Source organism: Apostichopus japonicus, chromosome 11, assembly GCF_037975245.1.
Source record: "Apostichopus japonicus isolate 1M-3 chromosome 11, ASM3797524v1, whole genome shotgun sequence".
Classification (NCBI taxonomy): domain Eukaryota; kingdom Metazoa; phylum Echinodermata; class Holothuroidea; order Aspidochirotida; family Stichopodidae; genus Apostichopus; species Apostichopus japonicus.
The window spans coordinates 3,112,779-3,140,618 of record NC_092571.1 but is presented as its reverse complement, the minus strand read 5'-3'; the positions used below and the strand labels follow the sequence as shown (position 1 = coordinate 3,140,618).

The window sequence follows — 27,840 nt, the reverse complement described above, 5'->3', positions numbered from 1 at the left end:
TTGGTCAGGAGGGGCGAGAATGGTCTGTAGGGGCGCTTTCGACACTATCTAAGCGGAGCGCCACCACTGGTTGGCGCGTAGCGCACAGACAATTTTTTAGTAAAGATACTCCCTAGATCGCCGGAAATGACCCTTTCAGGGCCTGGCTAATTTGCAGATAAACGAAGAATAGGGTGTCATCGCCAAATTACACCAACAAAATGTGACAAATGTCAATAAGTAGATGAGAGCGCAATAAAAAAGTCAATAATCTAGAATAAGTAAAAAGTGGTAAAGAGCTGAAAAAGGCGCCAGCAGTCCATTTGAGTCCGTCAGGGGGTGCATTCGCCCCCCCTGATCGTATGGACGCTCCGCCACTGCGCGGCGGGGGTGCAGCCCCTAATTCGCCATTACTAATGTAAAAGAAACTTTCGACATAATTGGACCTCCATGCTTTTTATACATCTACATGAGACATGTCGTTGTTTACATTAGCATCCCGCGCAATTTGAACGGACCGTATGGTACATGATGGCATGCGATGTAATAACCGATGCTTGCTTATATGATATTGACATTGACACGTTGAAAATTTTTGGTTATTTTTTCAGGCAAGTCGGACAGTTTTGAGGATTTTCATCCTGGAACGCCATTTTCATGCTCACTGATATGATGTGATATCTGCTGTTTGCGTTACAAATTCGAACAGGCGCGTAGCGAGGAATTTGCCAAGGGAGGGGCGAAGCCTGTAGGCAAATTATCTAAGCGTAGCGCCACCATAGGTTGGCGCGAAGCGTACAAGAAAATTTTGGCCGAAAATGCCTCCCAGATCGCTGGAAATGGCACTACCCAGGACCATTTGTTAGCGCGAAGCGTACAAGCAAATTTTGGCCGAAAATGTCTCCCAGATCGCTGGAAATGACACTTCCCAGGCCTTGTAAGTTGCATCTAAGCACTTTCTATTTTGAAATTACTTAGCGATATCATTTAAAAAAATGCTGAATGGGGGGGGGGGGGCGGTCGCCCCCATCCCAAAATGCGTCATGTTCCCCGACGACACGGTCGAGTTCGAGACCAGCCACAGTTGGTTTCATAGCACAATTCTACACACGCGTTATGATAGACCATATATAGTATATATATAGATCATTAGTGAGAGAGGAAAATGGAAACGTAAAAAAAATGGAGTTGTCGGTGTAAGGGGTAGGGTGAGGCACACTTTTACGAAATCATTGATCCGTCACTGGCTTCCCTTCAGCGCTGTAATGATGTCACTGTTCCTCTTTCTCTTCCCGGTGTCTTCGCGTTTTTCTTTTACTCCCTCCTTTTCTCCTTCTTCTCTCTTTCTTCTTTTTCTTTTCCCTTCCTTCCTCTCCTCCTCCTCTTTTCCCCTCTTTTTTCCTTTTTTCTTCTTTTTTTTTCTCTCCTCTTTTCCTTACCCAGGGGGGCGCCCCAACGCCCCCCCCCCTGGATACGCACCTGTATAAAAAGAAAATATATGGGTGTTTAAAAAACTGGCATCCATTAGGCATGTTCCTTTAGCACCTTGCATTAAAAAATATATGTTGCAATTTTTTTTTCCTTGATCGCCTTGGGATGGCCTTTCACTGCATTTTAATACATCAACGCAGTGCGCACACACGCACAATAACAATATCCAATGGACTTATCGAATAGTGACCAAAACAAGTGAGACAACTGTGAATGATAGGAAGCCGTAAATTCCGTTTCCTTACCTCCTCCGTTTCGTCTTGAAATTAAGGGCATAAACATTTATTTAATGAGGCAATGGTAGAATAGACAGGTCAGGATCACTAACAGTAGTATCAAATGTCTTCGTAATGATGTTCGTATCTGCTGGACTACCCCTAAATTTCTAGGCCTAGCCTACTGCAACTAAGCCCATTGTGCATATCTAACGTACAGCTTGGTATTAGTAATTCATTAAGCTAGGCTTACCTATATACGTTAGTAGCAGACAAGGCCAAACGTACTCATTGTGTCAGTCTGAAGGCCTATGGCAGTTTCTGCCAGGACTGTATTAACTCGTCAGGGCTGTATTAAATCTGCCATCTACTCATACTCATATAGTCATACCAACAGTAACAATCTTGGAATTGCTACTGCTAGCCTAGGCCTACCATGGAAGCTTCATTAAATGCCTGACGGGATATGCGTAGGTCTAGGGCCTTTTGACCAGCGAAGCAAAAAAGGCTACTGTAGACTTCTAAAGGCTACATCATGAAGAATCTGTACCATCGTTTTCAGTTTTAGAGAGGAGAAGGGAGGGGAGGTTTGCAAGGAAATAAGATCCTCTTCCTAATTAGACTTAGCGCTTCTCTTACCGACATTCGTTCTCAACCAACTTTGTCAATAACCTTCACTTAGTAACTTAGAATGAAATTTATCTCTTCATACAAGGATGTACTAAGCTAGCCCTATGTTTATTTGCTATAGAGATAGTTGAATGTAGGCTTAACGTAATGAATTTGCCATCACTCTAAAATGAAAACTGTAAGTAAATGACAGGAACACAAGATTCTAAGAAGTTGTGTTAGCCTGCTTGTCTGCTAGCAAAGGAAGAATGTTGGATATTTATGAGCTCATAAACAAGATATGTAAAAACTAGTGATGGGAATGGGAACCTGGAGAAAACAACCCCAACAATTTACTAAGTAGTCCAAACCTTTACAACCCTGTCTGGAAATTTTCTAAAATCACTCACATCGGTCTCCATTCGCAGTTCCATTTTATTCGAATTATTGAAAGGAGGGGGGGGGGGGGGAGGGAATGAGTTTGTGTGTATTCTTCCGAAATTTCATCATTTGGTGATATTTCCTTTATCTTTTCTGTTTTTCAGTACTTTCCTGAAGGACGCATCTGAAGCAATAATTGAATAAGTCCATGATGGCTCTGCCAAACAATATCTCCTTCCTTGGACAGGATGTCAGCCAAAGCTTAGCACTATCGCAGTCAGCCTACTCAGCATCCGAAGAAGCCAGTGAGATAGTGCCCCCTGAAGAAGTGGAAGGGGGGAACAGAAACTCAATCCATGGTCAGGAGGACAGGAAGCAAAAGAAACATGTGAGTTGGTTGGAATATCACTATTGGGGGGGGGGGTTGGATATAGGGAAGAAGGTGGATAGGGAGAAAGCAGTACACTGTTCTAAATCATCTGGGTGGTTGTTGATATAATGTACCGTGCAGACATTGAAAGGTTACATTTTTCTGGGGGGTTACGGATTATGGAAGTTATGTCATGGTACTGGGTCTGACTGTGCAGGGTGATTGCTAGCACATCAATTAAACCAACATGTCCGAAAGATGGACAAACTGGTACAATTGTTGTCCAAGGAGCAAACTGTCTAAAACTCAGAGATTTTAAGAAGAACTGCATTTTGCATAATCTTGCATTACCAGTCGTGACTGCGGATGGAAGGATAAGGTACCTGAAAGATACATCCGTTTAATAAAATCAATATTTTCACTAGAAGTAATAATATTTCGGCAAACCGTTCGAGGGCTTGGCAAATGCCAAAAATATAGCAAATTTAAATTTGTTAGACAGAATGCAGTTTTTGCACCAAATATTTACGGGTGTTCAATTGATTTGTGAACACGTAGATTTAAATTTCAAAGTTACCACATAGTTCTTTCTGTTTGAGCGATGTAGCCAAGTATTTGGAAATGGTTTATTGCTTGATGAGAATGCTTGAAAATAAAGCTATGAAATATTACTCCTCCTGGGAGTTTCATCCTGACAACCGTTCAGAGATCTGCTCTAGTGCCTTCAGCAGCATCGCTATAATGCAATATGGATAATAAATCAAAGACATTGCCAACAAGTAACTAAGGGTGTTCAGCATTTCAGATACGTCTTATCAGCAATTCATTCCTAGTTTCTACATCCCTGTTTCATCTTTGAAAACACTGTCTTCCTAACATTTACTCGGTATTTATGTCTAAACTGTCTTTCCCTACTGCTGCTATATACTGACATCTCTAGACTTTCATATCCATGGTCGAAGAATTATAACAAAAAAATCTCCCGAATTTCCACAGAGGCGACGCAGAAAGAGTGCCACAAAAGGTCGCCATCCTCCCAATCCAGACGACCACCAAGATACCTCGGAATCAGCTCAGGACAGACACAAGCCTACGAAGAAGAAAGGCAAGGGACCGGCGCACAAAGCTACCACTCCTCAGGCTGGCAAAGTACCTCCCTTTCGGCGAGAGAAATCCGAGGTCAGTTACAAGGTGGAGAGCCCGGGGGAGTACGAGGAGGATATGGCCAAGCAGAGGCGGAAGAGGAAGAGTAAGAAGAGAGGAGAGAAAGGAGAAGATGAACCGGATGGCAGCCAGGGTAAAGGGAGCACTCCGAAGAAACAGCAAGAGAGGTTCAAGGTAAATAGAGCTCTCTTGTATGACTTCACTTCTAAATATTCCTTTTTCAGACCTATCGCAGTGATCTGTAAAGAAAAACAGGGTTTTTGACAAAATGAAATTTACACAATTATACAGGGTATGTATGATTGCCTACTTGAGCACAACTCGAGATGATACGTCTCGTTGTCTGTCTGTGCACAATCTGGGATGATTAAATATAATAATAATAATAATACATAATTTTTATATAGCGCCAAACAAACTATGAAATAATTCTCGTACCGCTTAACATAATAATAACAATTATAACATATATGCTTTGGTGAAAAGATACGTTTTGAGAGCTGATTTGAAACCGTTCACAGTATTGCACATTTTTACATGTTCTGGAAGTGAGTTCCACAGGCACGGTGCACTGGATGCGAACGTTCTCAAGCCGTAAGTCTGTGTTTTTTACTAAATATGGGATGTTCCACTGAAGATGTTTCACAGTCATAGATGATCAAACCACTCTATATCTATAGGTACTTTTTAAGTAAAAGTACATGAATTTGCATAATGTTATTGTAACATTGTATGTTTTTGTATTTATATTTTACCTCTTGTTGACAGACGTCTTGAGTCTTGCTGGCTGTGAGAGAGCATAAGGGGGAGGGGAGGCAGGGGGCAGGGGAGGGGAAGAGAGGAGGGCATCTCATGCACCCATTCACATCTTTAATTTCCAAAGTTAAGTAACACACCAGAAGTTTACAGGGCATATTTTCTCTGTTTTCATTTCGGCAGACCTGTGAGCCTTACTGGTCGCGAGAAAACGTAGATCGTGAACTCAAAAGGGGAAACCTCATCCAGGGAAGCATCCGGATAAATCCCAAGAAATACTCGGAATCGTACATCGACAACCCGGTAAGAACATTGAGTGCGATATAAATGACCCATGAATGCCCAAAAATGTCCTAAACTGACCCGATATGTATATATATAGGATTGATTATGAACTTGCACATTGACTGTATTCTTTTGGGCAATCCATTGCACAGTGACTGAAAGTAAGAAAACAATACCACTCACACATCTAATTTCAAACCCTTGGGAAAAGAAATTACGTAGTGACAGGAAGGACGTTTACTGTTAGAGACATTGGTTACTGATTTGATCTGTTTGTTGTCTTCAACCCAGCTCGCAGCACCTCCGTGACAGCTTGGCCACGAACTATAGTTTGGGGATGCATGGGTTTACTTTAATTATTATTTTATGTCTCCAAGTTAGTTTGATTTATTTTGAGTAATTTTGTGGCATTTACAGTCGGTGATATTTGACATGATCTGTAACAAATTTTTTGGCTTGAATCAAACTATCATGCCTGGTCAATTATTTAACACCTTTTCTTTTTCCTTTTTTCTTCTTTCTTTGAGGGTCAAATTTCACTCACATTTAAAGACAACTCCTTATTATTTTTTTAAAATTATTATTTTCCTCTTTAATAATGAATTACCTTGGTTTGCACCCTTATAACAGGATGGAGGAGCAGACATATTCATCGAAGGAATGCACTGCCGAAACAGAGCCCTCCAGGATGATATCGTTGTAGTTCAGCTCTTACCACAGGACCAGTGGAAGGTCAGTGCAGTACCTCAATATGTTATACCTGTTCAGTAACTTTGTATTTAGGAAAAGTGTTCGAGTCTCTAAAACCACACTCTCTCATTGTAAATTGAGACTGTGTTTTAGTGTGAAAATCTACATACTTTGGGTATCTACAGTATGCATAATTTATGTTAACATGTATCGCAATGTTGAGGATTTAAAGATTTATAGATTTTGTTTCAAATGTAATGGTGCCAATACTGCGGTTTCTGTTAACAAAGCCGGGCTATACAATTTGTCTAGCAATTTGCACATTTTGGCTATGTGATGCCATATTGATTTATATTCTGTATGTAGTCTAGCAAAGAGCAGAAGGAACCTCAAGTTGACTGTACTGTAACAGATGGAGATAAATACAGTAGTTATGATAATTAACTATGATGCGTTATTTGCTGTTGTTCTAAAAATGAGAATTAGTACATAGCCAGTGCAAAGAAGATTTTTGACAGCAGTGTATGCAATGTGTCATGCACTGTCCAAACCAAACTCATGCATAAATTATGAAAAGTTGGGTTACCAAGGAAACATAACTTACAGGATAATACATAACTAAACTGAAATGAATGTTTAAGTCTTGCCTTTTGGACTGTAAATGATTTATAAGGTAATTTAAATAATATGTGGGTCGTTGGTTAAACAGTTCGCTGTGTGATGTTACCTAACCATACAACAGAGCTCTGATTAGCTCAGCCTCTGCTTTTCTACAAGCTAGGTCAAAACTTTAGATGGCAGCTACATGGAGACGACCACCCTCTTTGAAAATTTCGGAAAGACCGTCCACGGGGACACCGAGACCAACGTCCAGAACGACTCGGAGGCGGTTCTTGCGGACATCTCGTGCACGTCCTCGGGATCAGAGGACATGCAGATGAAGATGACCTGCGAGCAGGTCAAAGGGATGCAACTGGGAAAGTCCTTCGATTCGCTGGACAACGACTCGGAGGGGTCCTCCGAGGACAGCTCCTGCACGTCCGAAAATGGCGGCTACCAGCCTCTCGGAAACGAGGAAGAGGGGGACGAAGACTCTGGAGAAGAAATGAGCTTCATCAAGTTGGGAAAAGTCGTCTACATCTTAGAGAAGAAGCACACTAGACTCTGCAGGGGACACCTGAAGCTGCAGCATAGTCCCGTAAGTAGTAGTAGTAAGTAGTAGTAGTAGTAAGTTGAGTCTCGTCTATCCGACATGCTCAGTCATTAACCTCCGCCACGTATCACGATCTTGTGCAAGGTTTATTGCTTCCTCGAAATTGTTAATGTTAACGTCCTTAAATTGCAACTCTATTTTTGCAAGCAAGGTAGTCACGGGCCTTCCTACTGGTTTAGCAGTATGTCTCAATGCTTCTCTTAAAGCAACCTTAAGAAAGGAAGTTTTTTATTACTTGGATGATATAGGGTAGGACGCATTTAATATGCATCTCATTGCAACAGACACTTTATGATGAGATTAGTTATGTTTTATAAACCCCTTTATTTTGGTAGGGGGGGGTTGAAAAATCTCACAATTGAATCCTGGTATCATGACCATGTCCCTGATTCCCTTTCGTGCTCCATGGAATTATTTTTGGCGGTTTTCCTGCAAGTGTGAATCGTGCATTGTGTTCTTGGGAAGGTTAACCCGTTCCCATGGTGCTTTGCAGTCCGCTGCATAAGCAAGGATGTGTCAGTCGATGTGAACACTGTAAAGGAAAGATTTGTTTCTCTGACTTAACACTGCCAGTTGCATTGTAGAGGCTTTGATTGTATTGATAGGAAGCAGGCCTGTGTAAACATACTCCCTAATCTCATCTCAGTATTCATTGTAAGGTGGATTGTATGTAACAGTGTAGGATCAAGATGTACATTGTTATTAGAGGCAGCATGGTGATGTGTTGTAACACTCGAATATTGGGCTAATAACGGGCTAAATATCAGTGGTGTTTGCAGTTTGCTAGAACAAACAAAAATGAGGCACTGGTACAGTTTCTGCTAGTAGACATCAAGGACTTAAAACCACAGGGTTATCCGGTTCAGAATCGGCACGATTTCTGCAAGTAGACATCAAGGATATAAAACCACACGGTTATCAAGTTAATAATCGGCACGATTAATTTCCATTAGTAACGTATTAGAGCCCCTTATGACTGTTTTTATCGTCAGCAATTGTTATCATTGAGCTGCTCTCAGAACCCTGTAAGGTAACGACGTGTGTTGTAATCTTGGAAAAACGCCAGCGACAACTCGATTTGTAACCAGTAGGTCTTTTTCAAGCAATGGCATCTTTTTAGCATGTGCGCCAAAAATTGTGAAGTTCTAGGTCTGTGATATGCAAAGGTGATCCATACAATGTATGTATTACCTTAGTGTAACCAAACCTAGGTTTTATTTCTCTCATTTTATTCAATCATGTTCATGATTATGAAATGTATTTTATACTGCATAGGCTAAAGAAGTTTCTTTCTGGGATATCTGCTTCCTACCTAATTTATTTGAATGGAATGTTTCATCTTGTCTCTCTATCTCTCGATGTCTGTCCCTCTAGAAAGCGAGAGATGCCATCTTTTCACCGATAGACAGTGGTCTCCCCCGTCTCTTCATTCCGCTGAAACAATGCCCGTCAGACTTTATGATTAACCCGGGGAAGTACGCCAGTACTCTGTTCTTGGCCAGGATCCTGACCTGGTCCGAGCAATCGGCGTTCGCCAGAGGGTGAGAGACACAATCCACTCCTATTTTAAAATAAATTCGCAGCTCTTTATGCAAGTGCGAAAATTTGGATTCTAATTATCGTGTAAGCGCCACCGTTGCTAATAGAACAATTCGGAATGGAAATTTGTGTGATCCGCAAGTAAAGTCTCAACAAATGTTAGGTTATGAAAAAAAAGTTTGGAGTGAGGGATCGCTTCGAAGGATTTTCTGGTGACGAACAGAGTGAAACTGATATTTAAGAGAGAAAAAAAAATATTCCACACTGCTAGAACTTTGAAGACCTCCATGTCAATGTCTTGCCCTAACTCAGAATACTGTTGATTGAGCAGTGATGAACTTTAAAGGTTGTCCAAAATTGCTTTATTCTAAATTTTAATTTTAATTTTAATAAAACTGTCAAGCTTTGGGCATTTGATACAGCTAGTTTTTTTAATTTTTCTAACCATAGCGCAAGAGAAGTACCTGGGAAAGAATGTCAGAGTTGCTATTTGCTTTAGAGCAATTGTATAATAATTACGTTAAATTGTTTTTAAGTTTGTTTTTCATGTATGAAATTGAAAACGAGAGTTTTTTTGCATACACTCGGTAGCTTCGCCAGTGCGATCATGAAACAGTACGTTATCAAATTAAATTTTGTGGGACACAGAATTTGCTGGATTGAACAAATGGTATAAATATTAATTTGCTAATATTAGGAGCAGCTGAATAGTTGTTGACAAATAGTTTCCTCATGTAGATTACAGGCATGAGCTTTTTCCGCGAATTCGCGGAATATCCGTGATTTCTTTTCTACCTCGGGGACAAAAACTATTATCCTAACACATTGTAGCATATGCAAACTGGAGCCTATACCGCAATTTTTGCAAAGTTCTGTGATTTTTTTTACCCCAGGCTCATCTCTGAGATTATAGGTGTGTTTAAAATGTGAAAATTAAATGGCTTTAAATGAGATTCCTTTCTCCATTAGTGAGGGTCAAAACTTATAGTAAATGGAACATCCATGAGAATAGCATTTTCATGAATGAATGTAAACCCTGTGTACATTTCAGCTGTCTGGAACGACTCCTCGGTGAGGCTGGCGCCATAGAGGCAGAAACAAAAGGCTTTCTGATGGAACATGGAATAGATGATTCAGACTTTAACAAACAGGTTTGTTTATTAACGCATCATAAATCTAGCTGAATGTCCCAGTTCACAGGAATTTAAAAATCACAGCCGGCATTGAGAATAATTGACATTAAGAGTACTTTGGAAGGGGATGGCTGGAGCAGGAGGGAGGAGGGGTGGGGGATGCGGCAGGGGGTGAGGTAAGACATGAGATGCTTTCCTTCATTTCTGGTGTATCTTTGGTTTTTAATGTCTTAATAAATCAGGGGCTAAGAAACGCTTTCATACTTACCTTAAATGTAGGTCAATATTTGACAATTACTGAGTGCATACATCAATCTCGTAAGATTGCAGCGGCCTCGGTCATTTCTTACAGATTTATCCCGGCTAGAAAACTCACGGAGGCTGAATATGAGAGACATCGATTGATGGGGGAAAACAATTTGGTTAAGTGAGGGGGGGAGGGGGCGAGGGTGCATTTGGGTGGCTGTAGTGGGTATCAACTGTATCCCATTGTTGTTAAGTACAGTAAGGACTGTTTTCTGACATATCGTGTACCTTTGTCTGGTCTGCTACCCAGGTGCTGCAATGCTTACCGGACGTCAGGAATTGGTCCGTAGATGAAGCGGAGAGACAGAGGAGGAGAGATTTAACATCGGAGTGCATATTTACGATAGATCCATCCACCGCCAGGGATCTGGACGATGCTCTCTCATGCAAGCCGTTACCAGATGGTAAATCAGTCCTGTCTTATGTCTTTAGATTTTCTTCCATTTTCTTTCTTTCTCTGATGACTTGACTCACTCACTGACTGTTTCATGGTTTGTCTAGATAAGAGAGACAAGTCCTGACTTAAAATCTACATAATCCTCCTCCTCCTCCTCCTCCTCCTCTGCCTCCTCCTCCTCCTCTGCCTCCTCCTCCTCCTCCTCCTCCTCCTCCTCCTCTGCCTCCTCCTCCTCTGCCTCCTCCTCCTCCTCCTCCTCCTCCTCCTCCTCCTCCTCCTCCTCCTCCTCCTCTGCCTCCTCCTCCTCCTCCTCCTCCTCCTCCTCTGCCTCCTCCTCCTCTGCCTCCTCCTCCTCCTCTGCCTCCTCTGCCTCCTCCTCCTCCTCCTCCTCCTCTGCCTCCTCCTCCTCCTCTGCCTCCTCCTCTGCCTCCTCCTCTGCCTCCTCCTCCTCCTCTGCCTCCTCCTCCTCCTCCTCCTCTGCCTCCTCCTCTGCCTCCTTTTCTGCCTCCTCCTCTGCCTCCTCCTCTGCCTCCTCCTCTGCCTCCCCCTGCCCCTCCCCCTCCTCCTCCCCCCTCCTCCTCCCCCCTCCTCCTCCTCCTCCCCCCTCCTCCTCCTCCTCCTCCTCTCTCCCTCAATCCCTTCAGACCACACTGCAATACCAGTAATTAATTGCATCAATATAAACATTGTTTTCTCTCCCACCACCCCCCCTCCCCACCCCCACTCCTCACTCCCCATATCATTGGACATCATTGGTCCCTTATCTTTTGTTGTTCTATTTGATCTTTTTCATTGTTGTTTCCTAACACTCTCTCTTTATCGTTCAGGTACTTACGAAGTCGGTGTCCATATTGCGGATGTCAGCTTTTTCATTGAAGAAAATACTCCATTAGATAGAGAAGCCAGTTTGAGAGCAACCAGCGTTTATTTAGTGCAAAGGGTAGGTCACAGATACTGCAGTGTAACCAATTTTCCGGCAATGTCCCACCAGTCTGAATGATAGAAGAGATGTTCAAATCGTAGTCTGACATCTGTCTTTGATGCAAATGATGAGCTAATAAAATGATATGATATATAAAAATGGTACTCTTTATTTAATTTTCTGTTTGTTTATGGCGGTATTGAATCGAAGATGATATGAAACGTTTTCAGTGTGTACAATTACAGTGTTACCCTCATTACCACCAACATTGTGGAAATGGTGGAGCCCTGACATAAGCACAGCTTACGTAGGTCAGGCCATATTAAAATTGGTCTTTCTATTTTGTATTGGAAGTTTGGTCTGCAGTGTTTGTTTTTACTATTATTAAATGGACATTATACAGCATATTGTCAACTATACTTCTTGCAACTCTCCACTCTCATCAATTTCAGAAATATCACAGAATTGACGAATAAGTTTTCTGTCACGTTCTATTTTCTTTTCTTTCATCCGGTAGGTAATTCCTATGTTACCAAGACCTCTGTGCGAGCATCTGTGCAGTCTCAATCCGAACGAAGATAAACTCACGTTTTCCTTTATTTGGAAGTTATCTGAGAAGGGAGAGGTAGGCATTTACAGCTCTCATGTAGTTAGTAACACAGTTGATAGTTATTGTATTTGCAATTATTATTATTGTTATGATTATTTTTATGATTATTATTATTATTATTCTTATTATTATTCTTATTATTATGATAATTATTATTATAATTATTATTATTATTAGTGTTATTATTATTCTTAGTATTATCATCATTATTACAAGAATACAAAATTATTATTATCATTATTATTATTATTTTTTGTTTTGTTTATCCTCACAGCCTGTCAAATCTATATGTATACAACTACCGAGTAGAAAAACGTTTCGTATTCTTGGTTACAAAAATGTTTTGAATTGCAAAGTCATATCAGATGCAGTATACCAGAGAGGGTCCCACTGCTAAAACAATTTTGAGTTCATCGGATGTCTCGCTAATTTCTGTATCCTCATTCTCCCTCTGGTCTTCTCCTTGCTTCCATATCTTAGATCCTTGATGAATGGTGTGGCAAGACAGTTATCAGGTCATGTGTCAAGCTGAGCTACGACCACGCCCAAGCCGCCATCGAAAACCAACCGACTCAAACCATCACAACTCCTGAAATTGGTGGTGGCTTCACTGCTGATCAAATTTTTGAATGCATCAGAAATTTGAACAAAGTAAGAAATAATTCCATTCTCCCCCCATTGTTGTATATGCTTTCTACATACTAAATATGTTACTCTTCAATTCTCCCAACGTTGTGTTAATACCGTGCCACTTTTAATTTGAATCAAATCCTTATTCCTGCATTGAATTTAAAGGGTGTGAAGACTCACGCACAAAGAAACGTCTCATGATGGTAATCTGACCTAGTTTCGAATGAGGTGTAACAGAAGTGTTAGACACACACAGCTTGGACATTTCAGGTCTAGATAAAAGATAACAAGGTATCACGTTTCATAACTGTCTGCATTTTGTAGCCACAAGAAAAAAACCTTGTTTGCAAGCAACGGAAAGTTAACTTTTTCAGAGCGCGGCACGCTGTTTGGGGTGAGTCTTCAATGCCTTTTTACTCTCTCAGATTGTTTTTTTTTATTTGTTTCATTCATTCATTCGTTGGTTCATTCATGGTTCTTCATTGTCATTTTTCCTTTCTGTTTTCTGTTCATCTTAGATCGCAGTCAATACCCGCCGAGCAAGGTTTGAAGGGGGTGCACTCCGTCTTGATCAAGTCAAACTGCAATTTAATTTGAATCCTAGCACAGGGCTTCCAGAGGGCTACTCTGTTTATCACCTCAAGGACAGCAATAGGTGAGAAGGAACACACTTTAATATGTACCAAAGGTTGAAGAAGATTTGCCCAGAATTTGAAAAATATTCCAGTTTAGGTGGTTATCATTTATAGTTGGCTCTCACACTTAGAACCCATTAATACCCACCGATTTTAATACACACAGGCTTGTAGCTAAAAAGTTGACACCTCTATAGTAGAAATAAAACCTAGAAAATACAGATGAAGGGACACTAAAGAATAAAAAAAAGTAGTAAAAAATAGAGGGGGTTAGAGCAAATAATTGATAGTAAAAAGTTTCCATAGCAGTTTTGAAGAATATGACCTTTGCCTCTTATAACATACTACATGCGGTTTCCGTTTGCACAAACTGCTATGCATCTTTGCAATTGTTTTGCAATTTGCTGCCCATTTTGCACAGCAATTTTGCGGTGCGATGCGAGGCTGTGCACATTTTGCATAGCAATTTTGCGATGCGAGTCACTGGGCTAATCACTCCTTTTTCTCCCTCATGAATAAACAATAATAAGCATGTTGTATTTCACAGTCATGATATGTGGCACAAAAAAACACAGTCCTCTCCTCACTCTTGTGGAACTGTGTGAATTCTTTAAACACCATGAGTAATTATTGTGGTTAATGTTGTAGCTGAGTTTATATTGTAGCTGATTTATATTGTAGCTGAGTTTATATTGTAGCTGCATTTACAGTGTAGCTGGGTTTACCTTGTAGTTGCTTTTATATTGTAGCTGGGTTTACATTGTAGCTGGGTTTATATTGTAGCTGGGTTTATATTGTAGCTGGGTTTTATTGTAGTTAATTTTATATTGTAGCTGGGTTTTATTGCAGCTGCGATTATATTGTAGCTGAGTTTATATTGTAGCTGTGTCTATATTGTAGCTGAGTCTATATTGTAACTTGGAATTTGTTGTTGAGTCATTGGAGTGGATTTATTGTAGTTTCATTTACTCAGAACAGTATTGAACTGCTTGCAAATTATCAACAGCTTGCCTCATAACCTCAAAGCCATTCAATCTGGTCCTATTTTTCATGAGTGGTGCAGTCAAATGCAGACCTTTAAATAATTCCAACCCTCCTACCTCATCGCTTTCCCCTCTGCCAGACTCAGAACAAGTATTCACCTCAAAGAAATGGGACTAGATAAAACAGTGAATTACTGATTCATGATAGGTACAAACCACTCAAGGCCACCCCTTCCCTCCCCCTCTTCCCTCCTCCCTCTGCTTGCACCAAAAACAAAAGTAGAACTTTATTAAATTTGAAAAGGAGCTGGTTTTGACCCTGGCTTGAAGATTAAACCTTTCCAATAATCATCTGTAGAAAGTACAACACATTGTTTGATGTTATCTCAGTGGCGTAGGAAGGTACTTTGAGTGGGGGGGGCTGAAGACTGATGGCTGGCCTGGGGGAGTGGTCCAAGGGGAGGGGGTGTCCCCCTCCCCTTTGGATTTTTTTTGCATTTCCAGGTGGCCTCAGATGCAATTTGGTGCAATATATATAGCACACTTCAACCCACCCACTCCATTTTGTATATAATTTTGCATTTTCACCTGGCCTTAGATGCAATTTGGTGCTCCAAATGAGATTTTTTTCCCATTTGGAAATGAAAAAGGGGTTTTCTGACTTGCGAAGCGGGGGGGGGGGCGGAATGATACTTCCGCCCCTCGATATTTTTCACTGGGGGGCTGGTGCCCCCCCAGCTCCCCCGGTTCCTACACGCTTGTGTTATCTTGTGAGGTTTAATCACTAACATATGCGAATGAATAAGATGTATGTTGATACGATCATTTCAGACTTGTAGAAGAATTCATGTTAATGGCAAACATAGCCGCTGCCAGGAGAATCAAAGCTGCATTTCCGGATAAGGCCCTCCTAAGAAGGCATCCAGAACCCAAAGAACATATGATGGAAGATCTACAGAAAATGCTGCTAGAAAAAGGAATGGAGATTGATATTAGTAGTGCAGGTGCCCTGCAGGTGAGCTTTAAGGGAAGGGTGTGTTAGGATTAGGTGTAGGAGGAAGATGAGTGGATATTGGTATTAGAAGTGCAGATGCCTTGCAGGTGAGCTTTAAGAGAATGTGTGTTGGGATGAGGTGTAGGAGGAAGATGAATTGATATTGATATTAGTAGTGCAGGTGCCCTGCAGGTGAGCTTCAAGAGAAATGTGTGTTGAGATTAGGTGTAGGAGGAAGAGGAATAGATATTGATATAAGTAGTGCAGGTGCCCTGCAGGTGAGCTTTAAGAGAAATGTGTGTTGAGATTAGGTGTAGGAGGAAGAGGAATAGATATTGATTTTAGTAGTGCAGGTGCCCTGCAGGTGAGCTTTAAGAGAAGGGTGTGTTGGGATTCGGTGTAGGAGGAAAATGAATGTATATTGATATTAGTAGTGCAGGTGCCCTGCAGGTGAGCTTTAAGAGAAATGTGTGTTGAGATTAGGTGTAGGAGGAAGAGGAATAGATATTGATTTTAGTAGTGCAGGTGCCCTGCAGGTGAGCTTTAAGAGAAGGGTGTGTTGGGATTGGGTGTAGGAGGAAGGTGAATGGATATTGATATTAGTAGTGCAGGTGCCCTGCAGGTGAGCTTTAAGAGAAGGGTGTGTTGAGATTAGGTGTAGGAGAAAGAGGAATAGATATTGATTTTAGTAGTGCAGGTGCCCTGCAGGTGAGCTTTAAGAGAAGGGTGTGTTGGGATTCGGTGTAGGAGGAAGATGAATGGATATTGATATTAGTAGTACAGGTGCCCTGCAGGTGAGATTTAAGAGAAATGTGTGTTGGGATAAGGTGTAGGATAAGCAATTGGTCAAATTTGTTAAAACTTTTGGATTACATAACACCTATTGTTGAAAATGGGATTACATAACACCTATTGTTGAAAATGATAGCAGTTATAAAACCAGTTTTAAGTTTTTATTTGTCTAACTCTCTCAGTTTCCTTTTGATCATTTGAGTGATAAGTGCAGTAAAACCCAAATGCCATAGGTTGGTTAACATGCATGAGTGAAAGGTTATAATGCTAATTGTCGTACAGAGTCAGGTATTCAGAGATAAGAGGAATGCACAGCGATTAACCTCTGAGTAGATACGTTATACTTTTTCTATTGTTCGGTACCTGCAAGGAATTGAGGGCAGTGAAGGAAACAGTTGCAATCGGTGGATTGTGATGCACAATCGGTTCAATTCATTAGATTTGATTTTCATAACAATATTAACATATAAATGTGAATCATTTGAATCATTAATAGTAGTACAACATAGTTGTGAATGGAAGTGTTCTAAGAAGCCTTTCTGACTAAACAGAGTAGAACACACGAATAAGTATAAGAAGAGAACAAACCACCAGTAGGAATGACAAACTGTGCGTACCTCTAAATACACACATAACACGTAAAAAGAACGAAAAATGAAAGAATGATTTCACAAAGTAAGATGGCTAATAGACATTACGATAACACAGTGTCATGTCTAAAAATAATAAGAGACATGATACCTAATTAGCTGTCTGGTGCGAGAATTGTCTAATAAACGATAGTTTCTACAGTGGTTTCGAAGGCTCTAAATTTCTCTCATGAAATATTATGGTTGCTATGTGCAAAAACCTGCTACACATATCTACACTTGTATAGCAATTTGCCAATTTTGCATAGCATTACCGGATAAATTATGCATTTATTTGGCTCACGTTTTCAGAGTTCCCTGGTTCAGCAAATGGGAGAGACATTTGAAGCCAAAGGAAAATTCCAGATTCTTCAGGTGTTACTATCCAAGCCTATGCAGGTAAGTGATATAATAATATCTTCTTATCATCATGACTTTATTCACTGGTTTATACAATACACGTCCAGCCTTGCAAAATGGTCTGGAACACGCTTCTCTGTGGGATAAATGTTGCATTGTACTTATATCAAATGTCTCAGGAGAGTCTTTTAATTACAGGCATGAGCTTTTTCCGCGATTTCGCGGAATATCTGTGATTTCTTTTCTACCTCGGGGACAAAAACTATTATCCTAACACACTATAGCATACGCAAACTGGAGCCTATACCGCAACTTTTGCAAAGTTCAGTGATTTTTTTATTACCCCAGGCTCATTCCTGTAATTAATTACATCTTAAAACAGGGTTGGATTTGCAAGATTGACCAATAAGAATGTCTTCAGAAGAGACACAAATCCATCCACGATTATTAAATTATTGTGATAAAGATAATTGTGATTAATAACTTACCCCCAAAAAGCTAAGAAAAATCTTGATATTCCTTTCGAGAGATGCCAGAGATTTAGTGTTCTCTCACACCCAAGTCCAAAGAAAACTTGATCAAGTCTAAAATGTGACATCATCGAATGATCGAGTCGCAGGTGCTTCAATTTTATTTTATGGTTTTCTTATATTTATTACAATGTTTATTGTCTGTAATGGAGATGGGTTCTGCAGATGATGAATCGAGAATATTTAACCTCAAATTAACAATGGAAATGGTTTCGTCATCCACACTGTTAACATTCTACCTTGAAAGTATGGAAATTAAAAAAAAGTCAAATCGCATTTGAATACAAACCAAATTTCTTTACAGAGGGCGTTGTACTTTTGTACCGGAACCATAGACAACGAAGCGAGGTACCGCCATTACGCCCTCAGCGTCCCTCTCTACACCCACTTTACGTCGCCGATCAGGCGTTACCCCGACATCATTGTACACAGAGAACTGGCTGCTGCAATAGGTAAGGCATATTTTCACTTTTTTTTCCTCAGGGTTTCTTCTGCAGCTTGCAAGGGTGTATATCTTTATTTTGACCAGCTTATATAATGCAGGCATGAGCTTTTTCCGTGAATTCGCGGAATATCCGTGATTTCTTTTCTGTCTCGGGGACAAAAACTATTATCCTAACAATTTTTGCAAAGTTCTGTGATTTTGTTTTTACCCCAGGCTCATCCCTGATAATGGTAGATGTGTTTTGTTAGTCCAGTGAAGAGAGAATTGTCCCGTTCTGAAAAATCCAGCCTTTCTGTAAAGTTGTAAAATACTGCACATGTTTCTTCCGTAAAGTCCAGTACATAAATTTTCATGTGCAAGTATAAGACATGTGCAGCGACTACAAAGCGCCTTTTGCACAGTTTTGCCGACATTGCATTTCACATCACTAAACAAGCTGTACTATCTACAGGCAGTGGCGGAGCATCCATACAGTCAGAGGGGGCGAATGCCCCCCCTGACAGATTCCCCCCTGACGGACTCAAATGGACTGCTGGCGCCCTTTTCAGCTTTTTACCACTTTTAACTTATTCGTGATTATTGACTTTTTTATTGCGCTTTCAAAAACCTATTGACATTTGTCACATTTTGTTGGTGTAATTTTCTGACAAAATGGCGATTACACCTATTTATTGTTCGTTTATCTGCAAATGAGCAAGGCCCGGAAAGGGTCATTTCCGGCAATCTAGGGAGTACCGTTACACAAAATATTTCTTTACGCTCCCGGCCAACCTGTGGTGGCACTCCGCTTAGATAGTGTTGAAAGCGCCCCTACAGACCATTCTCGCCCCCTCTGACCAATACCCCTAGCTCCGCCACTGTCTACAGGAGCATATTACACTCTAGTGTGGCTCATTTGATCATCCTTGGTAACTTTTCAGTCCTTTAATATGTCCAGATGATCCAGGTTTTTCCGTCTTACAATTAATTTTGATCTGGAAGTTTCATATATATTCAGGCAGTTAAACAGCAGTCCCAGAATTCAGCCTTTTCCAGCCATCATAAACTTATGTGATTACATGTACTTGTGTGCTGAGTGAGGTACACTGTTAAGATTACTGTGTGACTTTAACAGTTTTGTTCTACAAGTGGTCCCTTGTTACTCTCTCATTTTATTACATAAAATTGTACATTTACATAGTCTTGTGTTCTGAGATACTCCTTTGAAATCACACTATGACTTTAACTGGTATCTGCTATATTAAAGTGATCCCTTGCAACTCTCTCATTTTATTACATAAAATCTTTTCAGAAAGCGGTCCAAAGCCAAGCAAAGATGTTGAGACGTTAAAATTACAAGCTTCTCACTGTAACGTGAAGAAAGATAAGGCTAAGAAGGCGGATGACCTCAGCAGGCAACTCTACTTTGCAGTTTATGTAAAGGTATTGAGTTATTAATATACTTATTCTGTTCATTGGTTGATCTAAATATAAATTGTGCGACTTACTGCAGATATGCCTCTATGTATAATATCTGATTAGAGCTTAGAGGCCAAAACAAGGTGACCAAAATTCCCAAAGAAGATAAGCCAAATGTGTCTAAATATATCCAAGGAGACATTGACCAATGAAAATCTAACATTGCCTAAGTGGCAAATTTTCAGGACCACAGAAAGGGAATGTTTCTGAATGGCAAAGAAATTTTTTCATAAAAGTCTTTATGTGTTAAACCCAAGGATGAAAGTGAGAGTTCACTGGGTTAGTTGACATTCCACCTAGGATGGCAGTTACTCAATAGAAGACACCTTATACACGATGACTTAAGTTGATCAGAGAGAGAGTCAATTCTGAACTTCAACAGCCTAGTCCATTTTGTAAAAAAAAAATAAGGTAAGTGAAAAATAGGTTATAAATTCCAACTTGTGGAATGAGTTTAGTGAAATAAAAACCTGAAAATGGATTTTTAATGAAGAAATAAATTACACTGTTATCATTCTGGTGTGATTTTACTACCCAAGCATGAGCTTTTTCCGCGAATTCGCGGAATATCCGTGATTTCTTTTCTACCTCGGGACATCTATTATCCTAACACACTGTAGCATATGCAAACTGGAGCCTATACCGCAATTTTTGAAAAGTTCCGTGATTTTGTTTTTACCCCAGGCTCATCCCTGCTACTGGTTAGGCTTCTGTTTTGGTATGGTAATATAAAAGGATTTGTGCAAGGACATTGTTGTTTTGGGGAGAAGGTGGGGGAGGGGAGGGTGGATAAAGACCAAATATTCTTTCTGTCTCTTGTGTATACACATGTTCAAGAAGAGGTTTGTACTGATCTTTTGCCGTCTCAATCTTTGACAGGAATTTGGACCGTTTGAAGAAGGAGGAATGGTGATGGCCATCCTGGACTACTCTTTCGATGTTTTGGTTCTTAAGCTGGGAGTGGTCAAAAGGGTTTACTGTAATGTGAGTTGGTGTTGACCGTTTTGAAGGAATGGTGTTGGCCATTTCTGTCCATTTATTTGATGTGTTCATACAACTGTCTGGGGGTGGGTTGTGGGGGGGGTTGTGGGGGGCAGGGTGAGGGGAGGGTGAGGGGTAATAAAGGGATCTGTTATTCTCCACCGTTGGTGGCTGTTTTGAACTACTAATGTGATTTGTTAGTCCTTAAAGCAGGAATCAAGGTTTAAGTGTCCAGAACCATACATATACAGAATGTAACAGTATCAAGAAGGAACACAGTCTGTACTTCACAAACAAAACATTTTGCAAAACAGTTTTTGGAAAAAAATTGAATGAATAGTTCAGTTGCAACAATTAAACTAAACTAGACACAGTTAACAGCTGGCTGCTCCTCATGTGCAGTTGAAATCGGAAGAAACCGGAGTGAATTGGAAGAAATGGAGGAAATTGAAGTGGAATTGCAAAGAGTCATACAAACTGGGATGGAAAGGAAATCAATTTGGGAATTGAATTGATATTGAATTGAAAAGTGCTAATGGAAGTTTAATATACAGGAGATGCAATTATAATTTGTTTTCTCTGAGATCAATTTGGATCACTTGACTTGAAGGAGAACAATGCCTAAGTAAGAAGTAACTTTGAAGTTCTTAAACCTACTGTTGACTCCAATCCTGGTCTATGTTAATATTATATCATATCTTGATGGCTTCCTCAGCTTTTTTCAATTTCCTCTTTGCTTGGTCTATCTCTTTCAGGCCCCCGGCGTGCAATATTCCTTTCGACATGTCACAGAGGAGAGAGAGTCCCACCTCATCTTGACCTGGCATGGGGAACAGCAGGGGTCACCTCCGGTCATTAAGAAATTGTCATTGTTTTCGGAAGTGGTGGTTGTCCTGAAGGCAGATGACAAAGGCTTGAAGTATTCTGTGAGTATAGATGTAGAGGTCAAAGTGGGGTTGGTGGGGGAGGGGGCAGGGGAGGGGTATGAAGTATTCTGTGAGTATACATGTAGAGGTCAAGTGTGTTTGGTGGGGGAGGTGGGGTGAGGGGTATCAGGTATTCTATGAGTATAGATGTAGAGGTCAAGTGTGTTTGGTGGGTGAAGGTGGTGGGGGTGGGGTGAGGCGTGGGTTATGAAATATTCTGTGAGTAAAGATGTAGTGGTCAGGTGTGTTTGGTGGGGGAGGGAGTGAGGTGGGGTGAGAGGTATCACGTATTCTGTGAGTATAGATGTAGAGGTCAAGTGTGCTTGGTGGGGGGGTGGGGTGAGGGGTATGAAGTTTTCTGTGAGTATAGATGTCGAGGTCAGGTGTGTTTGGTTGGGGAGGGGTGAGGTGGGGTGAGGGGTATGAAGTATTCTGTGAGTATAGATGTAGAGGTCAAGTGTTTTTGGTGGGGGAGGGGGTGGGGTGGGATGAGGGTATGAAGTATTCTGTGAGTGTAGCTGTAGAGGTCAAGTGAGTTTGGTGGGGGAGGGGGTGAGGTGGGGTTAGGGGTATGAAGTTTTCTGTGAGTATAGATGTGGAGGTCAAGGGTGTTTGGTGGGGGGAGGGGGTGGGATGAGGGGTATGAGGTATTCTATGAGTATAGATTTTGAGGTCAAGTGTGTTTGGTGGGGGAAGGGGGTGGGGTGAGGGGTATCAGGTATTCTGTGAGTATAGATGTAGAGGTCAGGTGTGTTTGATGGGGGGAGGGGGGGGGTGGTATGAGGCCTTTGGTCTAAAATGGTAATTGTTTTCAGCATCCTCCAATGTGGCCTCAATTGTCTGAATTCCCATGAACTTAGGCATTGAAGAGGAAAGGGGCTATTGAAGATGGTCTATTCATTCCTATTATCATTTCTTCCATAAATGAACCAATATGAATGTGGGAGGAGGGAGGGGTGGGGTGATTGATTTACATTCTTACTTTGTTTTGGTTTCCTCTAATTTTGATCACAGAAATTATCTTCGTTTGGCGATAATTTTACCAAACCTACCGATTATGACTCGGAATAAAATTGGAATTGCTCCAACGAAAAACTAATCTTTTTAGACCTTTTTCGCTGAAGGGTTAAATACCAAGTAACCGATGATTATATTCGGGTCTCAACATTTTGGAGCTCAGACCCTCTTTGATATCAATATTGATCAAATGTGTAAAAAAAATATTGGAAAATATTGTTGGTTGAAATGAAACTTACTCCAGCTAATGAACAATGCTGTTGTGGATCTTTTGTGTCATAATACTACTCGTGTAGTTTAACCAAAATTTTAAGAGTATTTATGTATGGTAACTTTATTTTCGTAACGTAATATTATTTTTGTATAGTAATATGAAGTGTACATAGCTACATTATTTCTGTGTAGTAACATTATAGCAAACTGCATCAAAATCGACTCGAAACTGCTATTTCAAATGCATTCAAGGTTTTAAGGTATGGTCATATCATTTCGGGCACTGTGATTATAAGTACAGTAACCTGTTCTGTCTTCACCCCCGATACAGGCACAAATCAAGAAGCCAATGAAGTGATGGAGAAATCGCCTCGCGGTGCGTTATTCGCCGAATCCATGTGATCCCCCAACGTGATCCCCAAGCTGTTTGGAGATTCACTGCAGAGAGGCTTACCGTTTCTTGAGGAGGTATCGTGAAAAGGACACAGGAGAAGAAATGCGGGAGTTGTTGAAAGTCTTGTATACGACCTGTGATGGTAAAACAGTCGAATGCTAGGGTATGATGGTTCACACACACATACACAAAATAATGAAAATGTTGTTGTAAAATGCTATATTAAAGGAAAAAAAAGGAAAAAAAAAACGGAATTAAATCTGTTGTAGTATTTGAGATAAATAATTAAAAGTTACATTGCCAAGTAAACTGGTAAGTTTCCATTTTATAAAAACTTGTTCATTGTGTGCATATGCAACTTGATTTAAAATAGGAAATCTGTTGGATTGGATTTTATTTATGATTAAATATGTAGGTTTTAAAGAGCAAAAGTGTGATTGATTTGAAATGGATACTTGTCAAGTCAAGTTTTTTTATAGGGTTTATTTTTAATTTTTATTTTGCATGTGCAATATATAAGCATGTTTAATTGTGAAATATTTCTAGAATAATACCAACTCTGTAGAAAAGTCAGAGTATTGATAAGTTGCTCGTGTGCAAAACGGGGACAATGTTGTCATTCTTGAATGTTGCAATCCCAAATGGAAATAATGTTTTTATCAATTTTTAAAATTTTGAAGAAGTTATGTTATGTTGCTTTTTCCTTTTTTTTTGGCTTCTTCTTCTCCTTCTTCTTCTTTTTCTTGCCAAAAATGTGATTCTTAATTCAGTTATTTTATTTTTAATTTTTAAAGCGACTCTTCTTTCTCGCCTGATCTTTTCCTCTGTTCACCTTTGTTTTCTGTTTTCTTTGTTAATGTCAGGTATTTCTCGTATCGATCGATAGTGTAATTAACGTCTTTTCGAGTGGGAGAGGATATTTGACCACTTGGCATGAATATGCATTTATTCATATGGACATGAATATTCATTTAGTTCTGTTGCATGGTAGTAGAATAATGGGCAGCCTGGGTATGTCAGTGACAAAAGTTTTCAAATGATGCAAGTAGTCTTAAGGGAAAAAAGGAAAGAAACATCAAGTCAATACTAAGCTGAGAATTATCAAAAAGTTCCGGGCATTGGGGGGGGGGGGGGAGGAGGGGGGCATTAAAAGTCATATTGGCAAATAGTTTGAGGCAAATTTTATAAAAAGGAAAACTTTATAAAAGTGAGTACATCAATCTACAGTTTATCCTGCCTATTGGAGAAAGCTGACATTTGCACAAGGTAAATGCTATGTTATGTTGGTATGTTGGTTATCTTTACCATCAACAGATCAAATGATGAGGTAAAATTGATCAGGCGAAATCGAAACAACTCCTTGGCATCTGGAATGAAAGTTTCTAGTAATGGCTACGACAATCAGACAAATGCTTCGTAGGTCATATTTTTTCATTTGAACTTTTCCTCATCTTTGTGACCCCAAGTGGTAAAACTCTGTTTATCACCCTTTTTGCCCCTCCATCCTTTCGCCTTGCAGGTGTTGGCGTTACATTGTGAACAGAAAAGCTAGTTTCTCTTTGTTAACTTTGATGGTAAATACACCTTATGCCGTACTTGCTTCCTATAACTTGTAATTGTTGCAAACAGTTTATTAAGGCAAACATTTTACTTTTCTTGCAATTCTGCAACATTTCATATCGTCAGGGTTGAAGTTAAAATAATTTTGTAGGTCAATTTTAATTGTTTCGTTTTATTGATCTTTAGTGAACAATGAGAAGATTCACTGCTTGTGGGAATCCCTCTTTTTCAAAGAGATGTAAAATCTTCTTCAAAGTCAAGTGCACAAAGTTGGACAAAATTCCTCCGAAAGAAACATGAAATTTCTGTTAGGTATTCTGTCCATGTGTGTCTTGCGTGTTGAATAATCAACATGTATTAAAATTGCCGTCTTTGGACCAGAGGGTGAAAGAAACAATTGTATTCCATTAAAATGATAGTCCACCTGAAAATGATTATTTTGGACTTTGGACGTCACTGTGAATGTGCACGAACTATGACATCGCGCATGATTGCTTGAAGTTCACTTATGGTATAAACTATGACCACTTCAACCATCAATACTTGGAAAAAATGTAATGTAGGAGTTTACAGGATTTTCCGTCAGGATGCTGAGTAAATGTTTCTAATCTTTCATTTTAATGTTCAAAACAAATTTTACCCCTGGACTATCCTTGTAATAATGGTTATATCTATGTATAAATTGACGATAAGCAATTTAAGAAGTTTTCTAAGTATTACTAAATATGAATGTGTCAAGTTTTCTTCCTCTCTTACTTACTATCTTTCTCTTTTCTCTCTTTCATCCTTTTTTAGTTTCTCACATTACAACATCATTACACTTCCTCTTAGATGGACTCCGTCCCTATGTCTCCTTCTTAAGTTGTGACATTTTTGTCTCGTTTTTAATTTGTAACGATACCTCAGTACCTTTAACAACATGATTTATTTTGGCATAAGAAGCAAGCTGTCTAATTTCATTTGGAATCCTAGCTCCATCTAAGGTATAATTTATAAGTAATCAATTTGAAAGCAGAAGATAAACACAATAAATCTTTACCCACAGATGATTTTGAGTCAGATAACCATGGCAATAACACGAGAGGGACTTGATCAAACACATTGGACACTTTATATGCTAATGAGGGGAAAATGTGGATGAGTTGAAGCAAATATACTTGAGAAAACTTTAGGCAAGCTCAATTCTGAACAGGACTCTGATGCACATATAGAGAGCTTCAAATTTGAATGTAATATTTGTCTTCACAGGTGCTCATGTTCTGTCTTGCATTTCAGCTTCCCCATCCCTTCTCTCCCTCCCTTTCCTTACCCTCCTTTTTCTCCCCCTCCCCTCCTTGCTTCCCCTCCCCTCCCTCTTTGCCCCTCCCCACTCCTCCATTCTATCTACGGTTCACATACTTGTGAGAGGGAAAATTAAATTTACTCTTGTCATTTTATACAATTGTCTATATATGTCAGTGTGTATTATACCTATCCCAAGTCACCTCCAACCACCATGTATATATATATATATGTATATATATATATACATATATATATGTATATATATATATATATATATATATATAATTGTAGTGGGTTTAGGTGGGTTATGAGTGGGAGAGCAACATGGGTTGATTGATACATAACCATACAGTTGTATGACATCATTTTGTAGATACAATGCCAACCTATTTATAACATTACTTTGCTGTTTCTTAAATGCAAACCTGAGCAGTTACTTTATAGTACCTGAAAATGTTGGTCTTTTTTTGTTCTTGTGTTTCTTTACTCTTAAAGTTTATGATTTAGCCCTGCACCTCACTCTCCCTCTCCGTGCTCACATACCTTCAATCATGCCAGAAAACAGTCACATGTGCTCACGTTATTGGCTGTCATCTCCAACACCCAACCCCCCACACTCACCCCCCACCCGGATTGATGCACAATATTAAATAAGTTCCTGGTGTATATAGAAGGCCTACATAAATATATAACATGTATATGCGGTACAATCTAAACAGTCGAAGGTTCTTCGACATTGTTCCAAAAGTTGCAAAATGTACACCTAACCCCGCCATTTTACCACCATTCCTCAAAGGGGAAGTCTGGGCTCATGAAAAATATGGGGCCTCCCACATAATGTTTGCCCCGGGCCTTCCACTAGCTTAATCCGTCCGTGGTCGCGCCCCTTGCCTATGTTACCACTTGAAATTGTGGAAAGTCATGTAGCCACTATCGATTACGTAATGTGCTGATTTTTAATGAATCACAGCGATAGGCTAGCGCCGCATTTTCATTGAGTTGTATGTTTGCACTCGAAAAATATCTGTGCGGTTTGAATGTTAACGAAGCCCTTTATCCTTAAAGGGTGTGAAGACTCGCGCACAATGAAACGTCTCATGCCGGTAATTTGGCCTAGCTTCGAATGAGGTGTAACAGAAGTGTTAGATCCCAGAAAATACACACACACCGCTTGCTATACCGTCGGTAATTAGACACTAGTGTACAGTCAATACATACAGCTACGGTCAATACCCACAACAGAGTGTACATAGCAGCGATGGACATCTCAGGTCTAGATAAAAGATAACAAGGTTTCACATTTAATTACTGTCTGCATTTTGTAGCGACAAGTAGAAAACTTCGCTTGCAAGCAACGGAAAGTTTACTTTTTCAGAGCGCGGTTTGGGTCGGCGAGTCTTCAATGCCTTTAACTCGATCCGGAAAATTGGTCTGGTTTCAGTTGCTAGCATGTGACGTTTATTGTGTAAATTCAGCATTCTTGGTGCCCCAGAATCCCCCCCCCCCGCCCCGTGGCTACGGGCCTCATTGGGGAAGAGTTAGACCACTTCTCCGCTACCAAGTTTAGCCTTCAGATGAAGATCCAGGGCGTGTGGGGAATAATACACTTTCGATCCATAGCCTTTATTTGGGGATAGGCGGCGCTGTACCAATGCGTTTAAAGAAAACAATGTAGAGTACAGCTGTGATGTTTACAACTACCTGTAACCGTAGTGCGTGCGGAAGCAGATCTCTAGATACTGTAAAGGTCGCGTACCTCGCTCAAACTATAGAATATCCTCTGCTTTTGAAATCTTACACGTCGTTTGAGGGGATATATTGTTGTGTGGAGTTCTAGAAGATCTTCCAGACCCTCTCAGTGTAAATCGTATAAAGTCACACTTGCGGTGAATCTGAAGTGCTATAGTTGATAATTCATTCAATGTTGAATGAGGAGGTGACTCTACCCG

At 40.2% G+C, this 27,840-nt stretch overlaps 1 protein-coding gene across 3 annotated transcripts; it reads left to right on the top strand.

Moving 5' to 3' along the window:
* The first annotated feature begins 1,569 nt into the window (after positions 1-1,569).
* Positions 1,570-26,334, top strand: LOC139975829 (DIS3-like exonuclease 2). 3 transcript variants are annotated; one of them, XM_071984048.1, is made up of 20 exons: positions 1,570-1,668; positions 2,840-3,063; positions 4,042-4,383; positions 5,149-5,268; positions 5,881-5,982; positions 6,722-7,138; positions 8,528-8,694; positions 9,744-9,843; positions 10,382-10,535; positions 11,356-11,468; positions 11,968-12,075; positions 12,541-12,711; positions 13,209-13,345; positions 15,140-15,323; positions 17,036-17,122; positions 17,918-18,065; positions 19,350-19,480; positions 20,396-20,500; positions 21,253-21,423; positions 22,985-26,334. In XM_071984048.1, exons 2-20 carry the CDS (start codon positions 2,884-2,886, stop codon positions 23,009-23,011), a joined length of 2,964 nt encoding a protein of 987 aa, XP_071840149.1. In that variant the 5' UTR covers positions 1,570-1,668; positions 2,840-2,883; the 3' UTR covers positions 23,012-26,334. The 3 variants fall into 3 exon arrangements, with proteins under 3 accessions (XP_071840149.1, XP_071840151.1, XP_071840148.1); XM_071984050.1 differs by having other exon boundaries at positions 1,603-1,696; XM_071984047.1 differs by having other exon boundaries at positions 1,623-1,783.
* The last annotated feature ends 1,506 nt before the right edge of the window (positions 26,335-27,840 follow it).

Bases quoted from the DNA above. Each gene is read 5' to 3' on its own strand.
- LOC139975829 (XM_071984048.1), top strand. From the start codon at position 2,884: ATGATGGCTCTGCCAAACAATATCTCCTTCCTTGGACAGGATGTCAGC. The intron at 8,695-9,743 runs GTGAGAGACACA...TGTACATTTCAG, and splicing joins CAATCGGCGTTCGCCAGAGG to CTGTCTGGAACGACTCCTCG. The intron at 15,324-17,035 runs GTGAGCTTTAAG...TCACGTTTTCAG, and splicing joins GTAGTGCAGGTGCCCTGCAG to AGTTCCCTGGTTCAGCAAAT.